Below are 14,018 nucleotides of genomic sequence, written 5' to 3'. Positions count from 1 at the left end.
TTAAAATAAGAAGAAGAAGAAAGAGAAAAAGATGGAGAGAAAGGGGAAAGAATGAAACTTTTCTTTTAATTAAACATTTTAATTTTTTTTAAAAAATTTTAAAGTTTTTGGAACAAAGTTATTTATACCCTTTGAGAGAGAGAGAGAGAGAGAGAGGAGTAGAAGAAGGATAAAAAGAAGATGGAGAGAGGAGGGGGAAAGAGGAAAGAGAATAATCTTTTTTTAATTAAACATTTTTCTTCTTCCTCTTTTCTCCTCTCTCTAATGTGTAGGGCCTAGGTTTTCTTTCTCTCCCTTAAATTAAAAACTTTAAAAGTTTTTTTAATTTAAAAATTTTTGGACATAGTTTTTCACACACTTTGAGAGGAAGATAGAAGAAGAAGAAGGAGAATGATTAAAAAAAGAAGAAAAAGAAAGAGAAAAAGACGAAGAGAGGGAAGTGAGAGAGAAAGAGAATTATAGAGAGAAGAAATATAAAATTTAAGAGAGAGAGAGAGAGAGAGAGAGAGAGAGAGAGAGAGAGAGAGAGAGAGAAGGAAAGGAGAGAGAAAAGAGAAAAAAGAGAGAATTTGAAAATAGAGAGAAATTTATAGAGAGAGGAAAGATAAAATTTTAAAAAAGAGAAGAAAAAAATGTAAATAGAGAAGAAAAAAGAAGGAAAAAAGAGGAGAGAGAATGAAAAGAGAGGAGAGGGGGGAGAAAGAAGAAAAGCGGGGGAAGAGAGAGAGAGAGAAGAAGAAGAAGAAGAAAGAGGAAAAGAGGAAGAGAGATGGGGAAAAATAGAAGTTTTTTAAAAAATTTAAATGTTTTTTGAGAGAGAGGAAGGAAGAGGGGGAAGAGAGAGAGAGAGAGAAAAGATAAAAGTTAAAAGAGAGAGAGGGAGAGAATAAAAAAAGAAAAAATAGAAGAAAGGGGAAGACAAGAAAAGGGGGTGGAGAAAGAGAGAGAATAAAATGAGAGAAAGAAGAGAGATATATAGAGTAAAGATAAAATTTACATACTTTTAAGAGAGACGGGGGGGGGGGGGGGGGGGCGGGGGAAGGAAGAAAGAAGAAAAAGAATAAGAAAAGAGAGAGAGAGAGAGAGAGCATGTAGAGAGAATTATAGAGAGAGAAAATATACAATTAAAAAAAGAGAAAATAAAAAATAAAAAAAAAGAGAGAAGAAAAAAATATAAAAAGAGGAGGGTGAGAGAGAAAAAAGAGAAGAGAGGGGGGAGAATAAAAGGGGAGAGAGAAAAAAAAAGAGAGAAAGAAAAAATAAAAAATTAAAAACAAAGAGAAAAAGATGAGAAATGGATTGTTAAGCGAAGTTGCATGGCAAGTTCACTTGTCACTTTGCAGCAGCGAAACTACCACGTGTGCGAAACGCTAGTGTATTTTACAAACGTAAAGTAAGCCATTTATACTTTTATGAGCATGTAATCATGTAGAATTATAACACGAAATGCATGGTTTGTTTGTTTTTTAGATCAAAGGGAAGCAAACATGCGATAAAAACAAAGCAAATGAGATGAAACCTGGGGGGTTTCGTACGCGCAAAGTGCAATTAGCGGTCGGAGATTATACATATTAGTAAATAGCAAATCGGATTTAACTGTTCTCTTGCCCTCCCTCTCTCTTTCTCGGTTTAACAAACAAAACAGCTGTCGCGTGTTTGAGACGCATCAATGGCAGCCAGCTCGTGAGATCAGCTCAGAAGACATTTTTTACGCATCATCCCACTGCATCTCGCCTTGCCAAGAGGTAGTTTTTGTGTCATTGTCGCTCAATCATGTTTTGGTAACCTTTTTTTCTCTTGCTGTTGTTGGTAATCAAACGTCTAGTCTCACAGGAAATCCTTTTTGAAATTGTTCTTTATTTGATGCTTAATGCAGCCAATGGGATTGATTCTTATCTGTGATTTATATCGTAGATTTATATTCAAGTTGTCAAAACAATTCTTATTTGTGTAGCCTGAATCCAGGATCTTTTCCATATACATGTTTCTAAATACTATTTCGATCTTTGTCTGCGTTACAAGGTTGACTTTCAGAGCTTTGTCCATAAAATGCAGGGTATCATCCTCCTGTAGAATATTGTGATTGCTGGTTCATTTTTTAAGCCATCGTTTTCATCATTTGCGTCTATTTATGTAAACGGCCTCATCAGTCTCAGGTCGGAACAAGACATTGTTTTTCGCTTCTTTCCTTATGGACATGTCTGTGAAGTTTAAACTGTTGTATTGCTATAGCTTTGGTAAAGCAGAGTGTACCACGCAGCTAAAACTATTAAGCTCCACAGATTGAACAATCGCGAGATCTGCAAGGCATCCAAACACTCTCTTGCTCCCAATTGAGCTCTAATGTTGTCCATAACGTGTTTTTAAAAAAATTGGCTTCCACATTGAACAACTGCTAGATCTGCGAGAGATCTCAACTCTCTCTTGATCATGGCAACAAAAGCATGCCCTAAAGCAGCTATGTCACGATTCATTGTAAGATGCGATTTCTGTTTCAGCATGGGAGTTTTTAAAGTTTCAAGTAAAACATAGCTTGCCACTGGGAGTGTTTCACATATAGCGTACATGCAGTTGCAGTATATGTGATGAATTCCAGGAGGATTTCTATATCAGCAATGACTGAAATGGTTAATTTTCATAGGAGACCCCTTTATGCCACATAGGAGTGGAGTTTTTATATGTGATACAAGTGCTGAGTTGTTAAGCCAGGCTTTTAAGGCACCTGAGCCATTTTGTTGCAAGTCGAAGGTAGCATGGGTTTAGCCTCTCTTGGTTTCAAGGGGATTGGCAGCAATCACAAGCTGGAGTTGCAATTTTTTAAGCGCAATGCAGTTTGATGTGGGTTGTGGATGCAGGAAAGAAAGTTTGATTGGCTGTGGATTCTTGAATATGCCAACTTAATTTGGTGTCTTTACAGGCAAAGAAGCTTATGGAAATCTTATGAACACATGTTGCATTTGTGGGATGGGTCATTGATGGAAGAAAGACACTTGCGAATTGATGCTTGCTGACTAAATATGGTGCCATTACAGGAAATTTACCTTTTGGGATAAGTGCCTTGGAATGCTTGAATTGGTTATTTGTAGTTAGGAAGAAGAAATAAAGGAGAGTTAATTGAAACTTGGGGCATAGACACAAGAGTGTTTGACTCATAATATAGAGGGATAATTTTTGTTTAGGGGTGATCGAGAAATAGAGTGCTTGAATCAGCCTTGTTTTTGACTAGGCATCTTGGGTTTTCCAATCCTTAGGTGATGTGATTTACGTCAGATTGGTCTTTTATGGTCCTCATATTTAACCTTATGCTCATAATACATATGAATCATGACCTTTGCTGCATGTAATATTAGTCCTTTGATTGATTGAACTTGTTTTTCTAGTGTTCTTATTGAAACTTGAGTACATGCTTCACAACATTTCACATTTATTTGACACTGATGAGGCAATTGACTTATGAAGGGAATGTTCGGTAGTCCTCAACTTTCCATTGCATATGGCTAATACAGCTACTGCTTAATTACTAAGTGGCAAACACGTGGGTAAAATGCAAACGATTGGCTGTGAGTCAAAGGAACAGGACAGCAGGGTAACTGTAAACATCCTGCCGTTGGGTGTTTTGTAGTGGTTGACTCTAATGAGGAGTGCCTGGGAGCCTTGATTGGTAATATAGCCTGTTTCCTTTTATAAATGCCAAACATGGGCTGATAGCCTGGTAGGCAAGGCTTAAGCGTGGCCATAATGTGAGACAACAATAACTGGCCTGCAAATACAACTCATACTCAGCTCTAGGCTTTCCCCCCCTCCCCAACAGATACTTTGTGGCCCTGTGGGTCCCCTGCTTGTCTTGTGTGTGTTTAGAATATTCGGGTCTGCCTGGCGCAATGTGGGTAAGGAAGTATGACCTGTTCTGAAGAATCCAATTCAACTTGTGACCTTTGTTTGCATTCCAGAAGGCTGTGCCTACAGATTGGCCAAGACTGTTTAACCTCGGACTTGGGTCCTTCTGCCCATGGATAGTCATGGACTTGCAATGCAATTTATGCAGATGCTTTCTAAATTTGCTATGATCAGCTGATTGTAGCACATAAATATGCGTGTGAGTGAGGTCCACTGGTTTCAGTTAACTTGAGAGCGAAGACAATAAGTGGAGGGACACTTGGAAGCTCAAAGAACAAGTTGTAACATTTCCTTCTCCTCCTGTAGCTTTGTTTGTGAGCTGGAAATGAGACATTAAGATACATCAATAATACCAAATGTACTCTAAGGGATCCCTAGGGCTTAAGCATATTTAGGCCAATCCAAGGTGACTCAGATTTGGGGACCTCTCCTAATATCCGGGGCCCTGTTTGTTAGTCTACCATTTTATTCTGTTTGTCTGTCATCTCCTGGATGTGAGCTCCAAAACCTCCATATATCCATGAGATACAAGCACCATAAAAGCTTCATTCACTTCAATTCCTTCCATGGATGATAGGACCTTATAATGGCAACTCTTATCCTACTATAACAATGCCGTTTGCCATGTGACATCTATAAACTTGCACAATCTCTCCTATATGGGATACACAACCTTCTTTATATAACTTTGCATTAGCCTAATTGCATGCAAAAAGATGGTGATGGTGCCTTTTGCTCGTGATGGCAATGGTGACATTGGAGCTCTGGCTGTCTCCTCCTTCCTCTCCTTCCTCATTGGCAATGTCTGACATCGGAACAACCCTCTCCTCCTTCCTCTCTTCATATCTCCCATAGGGCCCGTCCTTTTGGCCATAGGATGCCTATGATGGCACCTTTTGTATAGGAGCCCATTCTTCCTTCTCTTCCCAAAGAAGATTGTTTGGGTGGATCTAGTTACTGCCTTTGGTTTTGCAAAGTGGAGTGTATTTTGATGAGCCAGGATACAAGCCAAGTGGGATAGTTCAGTTTGTGTGAACTATGCTCTTATGTTATGGATTATTTAGGATCATGAGCCTACTATAGTTATTGAGGCGCTTGCACAGGATGTTTGGTGTTGTGCTATGCAGGAGCTCGATAGGGCCTGTCCTTCTAGCCGTAGGATGCCTATGATGGCACCTTTTGTATAGGAGCCCATTCTTCCTTCTCTACCCAAAGAAGATTGTTTGGGTGGATCAGTTTGTGTGAACTATGCTCTTATGTTATGGATTATTTAGGATCATGAGCCTACTATAGTTATTGAGGTGCTTGCACAGGATGTTTGGCATTGTGCTATGCAGGAGCTCGATAGGGCCTGTCCTAGCCGTAGGATGCCTATGATGGCACCTTTTGTATAGGAGCCCATTCTTCCTTCTCTACCCAAAGAAGATTGTTTGGGTGGATCAGTTTTTGTGAACTATGCTCTTATGTTATGGATTATTTAGGATCAGGAGTCTACTATAGTTATTGAGGTGCTTGCACACGATGTTTGGCATTGTGCTACGCAGGAGCTCGATGTGATCGGTAACGAGACTTGGAAGTTGGTTCCGTGTCCACAAAAGCGGAATTTGATTGGTATGAAGTGGGTCTTTAAGACCAAGTGCTTGGTTGATGGTTCCTTGGACAAGCACAAAGCTAGGCTTGTTACTGAGGGTTTTGCTTAGAGGGTAGGTTTGGATTATTCGGAGACTTTCACACCTACAACGTGTATGTCTATTATTCAAGCTATTTTGGCTCTTGCAGCCCATTACCGTTGGGCGTGTCTTTTAGATGGATGTGAAGTTTGCCTTCTTGAATGGCATACTAGAGGAGAAGATTTATGTTTCATAGCCTTTTGGTTTTCTTGTGTAGGGGAAGGAGGATCATGACTATAGATAGCAGAAGGCCCTCTGGCTTGAAGCAAGCTCCTAGGGCTTGTATTAGAGAATTGATTAATTCTTCTTGTAAATTTGCTTCCATCGCTTACATCATGACCTCCACCTCTATTATAAGGTTGTGGATGATAGATTTCTCTTAGTCATCTTGTATGTGGATGATGGACTTGTTCATAGTTGGCTAGACATCTCTTTTGCAGCGGCGTTGTTATCTTCTTTTATGAAGATTCCTACTTTGGCTCATGGAGAGTGGCGTTGCATGTATTGCGCTACTTACATGATGGGACTCGATCCTATGGGACCACTCAGATTGGGCAAGTGATGTGGAGTTGAGATGCTCCACTACATGTTTTTTTCCCCCTCAGATCGGGAGCTATCTCATGGAGTAGTAAAAAGCAGCCTATTGTGGCCTTATCTTCTATGGAGGTTGAGTACCATGCTCTTGCTTTACAGCTCTGTCACTTGTTGGCGGAGATTGGCTTTTCACAGAGAGGACCTGCATGGTTGTGCATGGATGACCAATGTGCCTTAGCTTTGGTAAAGAACCCTATGTTCGCCCAAACCACATCAAGGTTTAGTACCACTTGGTTCGGGAGCAAATTAGGGATTTTGAGTGAGCTGTGGCCTACTGTTCCATGGAGGACAATGCAATAGATCTCTTCATAAAGCCTCTTTCACAGGCTTTCATGCTTCATCATATGAAGTTGTTGGGTCTTCAAACATCCCGAGAATCTGAGAGGGGTGTTAGCTTGCCATTTTATTCTATCGGATAGTCATCTCCTAGTTGTGAGCTCTGTTAGAGTGTGATGGAGATGTTGGAGCTTTGACTATCTTTTCCATTCAGTTTTGTGTGCATTTCTTCCTTTAGTTAGTGTCAGGGATGTTCATACATCGTCTGCAAGCCATTGCACATGTCTTCTTAGAGGTTATGTAGCCCTAGCATTAGCAATCTGCTGAGAGAGTGCCATATCAGCATTTTTGTCACTAGACAAGGCTGGTTGGCCAGTTTTGCAGCCGGCCGACTGCATTTTTTTGGGGGCAGATTGCTGGTTGGCTGGATTTGGGGTTTTTTGGCTATTTATAGCCTCCACTAGTTCAGGCAGATCATCATCTTCTGTTTGCTGCAGGTTGCACACTCTGTTTCTGTCTCTGTCTCCATCTCCGGTGCTGTCATCATCTTCAGCTGACCTGGTGAACTCACTGACACTTTGGACTGCACGCAGGGACTGAACAGTCCATCATTGTATTCAGCTTTTTTTCCAGATTCAGTGCAGATTTCTCTTCCATTCCTATTGTCTTTCTCTTCTCCTATTCTCTCCGTATTCGTATTCCTCGTGTTGTGCACTCTCACACTATCTATATGGGTACCAACAATGGTCACATTCATAAAACATTACATGGATTTGAACAGAAGACAACAGAAAATCAGGGAGTTTCGAAAGTTAAGAGTCTCTCCAATATTGCTGTTAACAGAGAGCTCTTTCCATATTTGCTAAAAAAGCAATGTTGAAATCTCAGTCTTAGTCAAAGGCTTTATATCCATGCCTGCCTAGTAAAGAAGCTTTTATGATCTTGTTGTCTTAAGTCATAACTAGACTAGCCTACACTACAGAGGTGTTGATTCTATCTGCAAACTTCACCTCAGTGTGTGCGCTCTATTTAGATTCCAAACCAATTTCTGTGGCCATCTGCCAACATATAAGAATAGAAAAATGGAACCACTTATAGCACAGGAAATTTAGACAGGCATGTATTGGCCTAAAAGACAATGCAGATTCGTCTGCCATAACCCGTATTCACTTAGCAATTGTCTAGCTTAAAGTGCAGAAAAATTTGAAGTTAATGATGTCCTTTTCATGTACAAAATTATAAAAGGGAGATAAAAAGGGATACCAAAGGATGTTTTCATGTTGCGGCTCGCCTTAGGACCCAATTGAATTTAGGGAAGCATTCTTTTCTTGTCTAAAAGGGACATACAAAGATATACCATGGGATATTTTCTTCTTGCCTCAGGACCCGATTGAATGTATAGAAGTATAGAAGATTACCTGTTAACTAGGGTTGGATTTCTTTAGTTGGTATACATGACCACAGCATGGCTCAGTTCTGTACATCTCTAGTTAGTCTGAATGGATGATAGTTGTCTAGATGGTGGTCGATCTGCTTGTCTGTCCGGATTTTCCTGCATGTATGAAGTGATAGTGCTGACATCCGACCCCTTGGTTTTATGCAAAGTTAGCTCAATTATCAATGACCAGAGCATAACTATATCCTATATCTTAACATAACCTACATGGCTGATAGCTGTGTGCATGGACAATTCTCTTGCCTTGCTTCTGCTTGTTCAAGTTTTTGCATGGGTGAAAGCAAGTGCAAGCTGTTAAGTTTTAAGCAAGTTCTTTCATATTTGGACCTATTTTATGCCATGGCAGGCTGTAGCTTAGATCTGACCTCATCTATTGACTTATGTTAAAACAATCTTGTATTGTTGATTCTGTAGTTTATATAACACCTTTCTGTAATGTTGATTACTGTAAGGCAAGGTAGCTAAAGTGGATCCTGGTGCATATTTTAGCTGTTTATAAATGAGGTGAGACTCTTGAAGAGGGTCAATCATTTGAAGATGGCTTTGTGAATCGTGATTTATTGCAGGTATTAAGGACCTTGTAAGATGGGATACATAGGCAGACATGGAGTGGAAGCTTTACAGAAGTACAAATATAGTGGCGTGGACCGTTCTTATATGGCAAAATACATCTTTCAGCCCTTTTGGAGCCGCTTTGTTAACATTTTCCCTTTGTGGATGCCGTAAGCTCTGATTTTCCTATAAGCCTCGTCTGTCTGTTAGGAAGGTAAGTGCTTTTACTAGATTGTCTAGAATGGGAAATTCTGGGAGTCTAAAGGGACCCGTCACAAAGGGCAAAACACTTTGTGGTAACTTTAGCTGGATAGACAAATCAGAGGGGCTTTTGAATTTTTGAGGGGACTTGTTTTGCAGCAATTAAGACTTCTCTTTGTTAGTTCAATCTTGGCTTGAGAAATATTGACTGGAATTTTTGAGGGGACTTGTTTTGCGGCAATTAAGACTTCTCTTTGTTAGTTCAATCTTGGCTTGAGAAATATTTACCGGAATGTGCATAATAGGCATTTGACAAGGAGCTAAACTGATCATGGTTCTTGAATGCTTCTGGCAATGAAAGGTGTAAAGGGTCGTATTGGTTTGGTGGTTTCCAAGCAGAGACCAAGAAATCTTATTGCAAGTGTTACCCATGTGCTTGGTATGGAGAATCTGCCTTTGGATGAATGAACTGGACAGAATCAAGCCACTATGAAGTATAAAAGAGTGTTGGATTAAAAGGAACCTGGGCCATTCTAAGAACAAGAAGTTGTTGTTGCCTTACTATCTATTATCTGCAAGTGCTTATGTGAGCAGCATCTAATACAACAGTGCAATCATGTGCACACTTGATGGATGGTTGCAATATGTGGACATATTTTTCCTAGCGACTTTACACTGAAAAATACTTGCAGAGCACAAGATGATTAAGTTTGTGCTCAAATTTAATTGTTGAAGGTTGTTAGTAATGGTCTAAAGCTGGATCATGTTCTTGGAGATCCAAACATAGTAGGTCACTTGAACATACCCTAGTTGAGTTACCTCTTGTTAAAATTTGCCTTCTCTCTTCCTGATTTTCTGTCTTTCAGCATTGAAAGGTGTTTTTCTTTGAATGTCAGAGCATAACTGATTTCTGTTTTTGGCAATTTTGATGGTTTGCGTATGGTTTGCTTCCAATGCATCAGCCCTAATATGGTAAGTCATCTTATTATTTTGAATCTATTCTCTGAATAAATGAAGTTGGAAATGTTATTGACACTCTAGCTTTGTGGTTGCAGATTACCCTCATGGGGTTCCTGTTTGTTGTTACATCTGCTCTTCTTAGCTATGTAAGGTTCCATGGCCCTATCATTGTGTGCTACTTTTTGAGTACTATTGTATTTGGGAATATAACCTACAAGGTTACTGGTTTTTGTTGCTTTACCAGACAGTGGATTTCTATTTGTCTCTCGCCTAATTTGCCTCATAGCCTGATAAAGAATCATCAATTAAAATGACAAAAATATTTTCACGTTTCGGAGTTTCATTTGTTGTCTACAACTTTTCGTTCAGATCTGTATAGCAATGTCTTGCTATCATTTAGTGTTCCTTCCGCAGCTTGTTTGATAGGAACTTTGATCAGCAATGAGCTCTATAAGGCATAGACTACAGCAGGAACATGGGCAGCTCTCTTTTGATCTTCAAATGTATGTGCACTGTCTGCCCAGGGCTAGATGGGTTATTTGATAGGTTTGAACAAGTGAGCGGTATAGCAAGCACTGGCACAGCTCTTTCTATCTGAAGCTTCTGTGGTCTCTGTTCTAAAGGAACTACTGTCTGAGTTGATTTTGCAGATTTATTCTCCTGGATTTACGTCTGCTTCCCCAAAATGGGTTCACTTTTTGCATGGCCTTCTCTTATTTTTATATCAGGTTTGTGCAATACTCTTTTCCAATGCAATTTTATCTTCAGCAACCAGTCTGCTTGCGATTAAGTTTAATTAAGGAAAGTAGCACTATGAAAGTGCACAAGCTATGTCTGATTACCTTTAAAAGATGGAGATTGAAGCATGACCTTGTTCAAATGTCCAAGTTTTGGATTATGCTGAAGTGCAAGGGTTTCCATTTAACAAATGGGTTTCCATTTAACAAATAGGTTAAGAAGTATTTGCTAAAAGCTCTTTGCATGTGTTCTCTGGCAAAAGAAAAAAAGAAAGCTTTTTGCACATGTAAATTCAATATCTTGTAACTGGACCATTCCAAGATGCAGGCAAGGTTAAACCTTTCTATGTATTGATCTTTAGACATTTGATGCGGTTGATGGTAAGCAAGCCCGGCGTACCAGCTCCTCAAGTCCTTTGGGAGAACTGTTTGATCACGGTACACATTTATGATTTTAATGATTGCAGAAGAGTATTATTAGCACTTATTCTTAGCTGATAGATCTTCTCATTATACTGTTGCAGGTTGCGATGCCCTTGCATGTGCGGTAAGTGCTAATTTTGTGTTTTCCAATTAAGGTCCAGTAAGATAAGTTCAGGCTGATTTGTCACCAGTATTGCTTGGAAACTATGAAGAATGTTGGCTCTAAAATGTAGACTTCACTGCCTAGTTTTCTGATTATGCTTAAATTTCTGCAGTTTGAGACAATGGCTTTTGGAAATTCAGTCATGAGTGGACGACATACGTTTTGGTTTTGGGTCATAGCAACCATCCCCTTTTATGGGGCTACTTGGGAGCAGTATGTCCTTAACATTTTAAGTGCCAATCTATTATATGTGTTTGATTGGGGCATGTTTTGACTACTGTTCAATTGTTGCATTAGTCAGGCTATTCTGTGTTAAGAGGGTTTAATGTGAAATCGACCTACAGTGTAGGTTTGACCTTTGTGTTTGAAGACATGTGTGTTACAAGGTTTATTGTGTGTCCTACCAAGTCAGGCTGTTTTAAAAAGTATACTGGTAAGTTACAGTCTTTATACAAAGATTCTAGGTACATTAATCTGGACATGATAGGGTAGCCGACTTCATATGTCAATATTTGACTTGGAAATAAAGAAAAAAAAACCAGTCATTTGACACCATTATCAGCTTTTCTTCTAGTATATTGGTAAGTTGTAGGCCTTATAAAAATATTATAGGTACAGCAATCTGGACAGGGTAGGGTAGTTGACTTCATATTTCAATGTTCGACTTGTTGAGAAACATGGATCCTTGAGCAAGGTTTAGCTATGGAGGACGGAAGTCAATGACAAGAAGCATGATGATTGTGACTGTATAAAGTACAATAGGATTTTTGTCAAATGATTGTTAAGTACACTCTTTTATAGTTGCAGGATGGTATCACTTTCCTCATTGTGTCTATGGGATAAAGGCAACTCTTCTTAGATTGAGCTGCATGTTCCTTGCCTAACTATTCTATACGAAGAGATACATATGGGTGTGATTGCATATTTCTCAACACCCCTTTTCTTATCACAACCATAAAAAGCATTGAGTATATAGAGGTTGTCATAAGTAGAACCTTGGTAAGTTTAGACATGGAAAAACCAACCATATAGAGCTAAAGGTTGTCACAAGGCCTTAGTAAGTGTGTAGAGGCTGTAGTGCACAGGTTACATGAGGAGTACAAGGCTTATGATAAGAACTTTAAGGCAAGTACATACAATGCTCTGAGAAAGTCGGTCTAAATAGTGGGAATAGGATTGGTGAGGCTTGTCCTTTTGCTCTTGAGTGTCTTCTTATTCTTCTTCATCTTTCACATTTGCAAGGTAGGCCTTTTGTAATCTTTTCTTGGTATAACAAAATTTTTTAATGTCCCTAGTTCTGTTACAAAAGTCACAAACAATGTCTTTCTTCCCCTTGTACTTGTTGTTCACATAGAGTACCTAATCTTCTTTTGAAGTGCTTGCATCTTCTTTACCTTTGAGCTTTTTCTCTTCCTCAAGGAGTGATGCTTTGATGTTTACTAGCTTTGGATTTGGCATATTAATTAGTGTGGTAGAGACATTACTAAATTCTGAAGGAAGACTCTTGAGCAAGATTCCAATGTATATGAATTCTTTCATTTTTAAGTTAATCCCTGCAAGTTGAGTTAGCAGACTTTTCATATAATTAAGGTGAGTTGCAAGGGATATATTAGCCTTCATATCCAACTTGAAAAACTCAAGCAATAATTCATATTTTGAGGATTTAGATTGGGCACCAAACAGTGTGTCCAATTGTTCCCAACTGGCATGAGATGTATCACATGTGTCTACATGATGGATATAACTGTCATGAAGCTCAAGCTTGATGATGTCTTGGGCTTTGTCATCACTCTTTTGCCATACTGTTGCAAGAGTAGCATCTTTGGGTTTCTTCTCTTGGCCATTGGTTATTGACCAACGGCCCTTCTTCATTAGGATCAACTTGATCCTTGTTTGTCAAGTGTGGAATACCATTCCTTTGAGGCGGCATGATGGTGAATCTTTCTCCATACTGGATGGCAGGAGTGGCAGCAAAACAACACAAAAAATCTTAGGTCAGACCAACAAACGAGTTGCTTAGATGTGTCAAGAGACACAAGTGCCAAGAAGCACTAATGAGTATTAAAAGATACTATGCTTGTTGAGCTTGATGTTGAACCTTGATAGTTGAATCTTCCCCTCCTTGCTGATTTGATGTGGCAATCTTGTTGGAACTTTAGTGGTACAGTGGATCAAAGTGGCAGTGGGTTGGTTGAACTGAGAAAAGCAAGAAAATAAAGTGAAATATCAGCTTTCGTGAAAGTGGCTATGGCTGCCCACTTTAGGGTTTATACAGGGGCCTGTTTTTTGCTTATGGCAGCTCACAAAGTGGACTATTTGAGCTCAAAATTTATCAAGAGAGAGCTCATAGCATTACCTTCAAAATCCCTAAGGTCGCAGGGTCAATCACACTGCGTGAAGATGACGGGAGTTGCACAACCAGCAGACCGTGCATTCTGGACAGCGAGCTGATCAGCACACAATGCTAAGGCAGATAGACCACAATGTCATGATGTAAAGTGATAGGATGAAGCGCCTAGAGTAGGAGAAGATGTCCATAAAAGAAATCATGGTGAGATATGGCATGGTTGAAGAGATCTCAGCCCTCCAAGTGTGAGATAGGTGCTGCTGGCTATGGAGATCAAGAGGTAGAGAGTGAAGATGGAGTGAAGAGATGAAAACTTTTATTAAAACTGAGTTGAGGTGAGGTTGACGAGAGTTGGAAGAGCAGTGTGTGGAGCTAAACCAAACTCACCATGGCTTTGATACCATGTTGAGAAACATGGATCCTTGAGCAAGGTTTAGCTATGGAGGACGGAAGTCAATGACAAGAAGCATAATGACTGTGACTAGACACACTGACTATTACTCAAGTGAACTAGGTTCCAAGATAGATTAGCTTGGACTCATAAACACAATCTTGAGTAGAGAGAGACAAGACTAAAAGTACAAAGTACAATGGTATTTTTTTCAAATGATTGTCAAGTACACTCTTTTATAGTTGCAGGATGGTACCACTTTCCTCACTGTGCCTATGGGATAAAGGCAACTCTTCCTAGATTGAGTTGCATGTTCCTTGCCTAGTTGTTCCGTACAAAGAGGCACATATT

General features: G+C 39.5%; 1 protein-coding gene across 2 annotated transcripts in view; it reads left to right on the top strand.

Annotated features, from left to right (window-relative positions):
* Positions 1–1,502: 1,502 nt before the first annotated feature.
* AAPT1 (aminoalcoholphosphotransferase 1) overlaps positions 1,503–14,018 on the top strand; it is a 78,755-nt gene continuing 66,239 nt past the window's right edge. The window contains exons 1-8 of one of the 2 annotated variants that reach the window (XM_087695021.1): positions 1,503–1,745; positions 8,460–8,615; positions 9,609–9,618; positions 9,702–9,752; positions 10,257–10,334; positions 10,706–10,781; positions 10,868–10,890; positions 11,042–11,142. In XM_087695021.1, coding sequence (XP_087551147.1) covers positions 8,479–8,615; positions 9,609–9,618; positions 9,702–9,752; positions 10,257–10,334; positions 10,706–10,781; positions 10,868–10,890; positions 11,042–11,142 — 476 coding nt within the window. In that variant the 5' untranslated portion in view covers positions 1,503–1,745; positions 8,460–8,478. Of the gene's footprint in view, positions 1,746–8,459; positions 8,616–9,608; positions 9,619–9,680; positions 9,753–10,256; positions 10,335–10,705; positions 10,782–10,867; positions 10,891–11,041; positions 11,143–14,018 lie in introns of those variants that run through there. The other variant, XM_087695019.1, reaches the window with a different exon arrangement.

This window comes from Lygodium microphyllum, chromosome 15 (assembly GCF_053477565.2).
Source record: "Lygodium microphyllum isolate KBCC chromosome 15, Lygodium_microphyllum_v1.1.10, whole genome shotgun sequence".
Lineage (NCBI taxonomy): Eukaryota > Viridiplantae > Streptophyta > Polypodiopsida > Schizaeales > Lygodiaceae > Lygodium > Lygodium microphyllum.
Note: the sequence above shows the minus strand (reverse complement) of the source record. Positions and strands in the feature narration are given on the sequence as shown.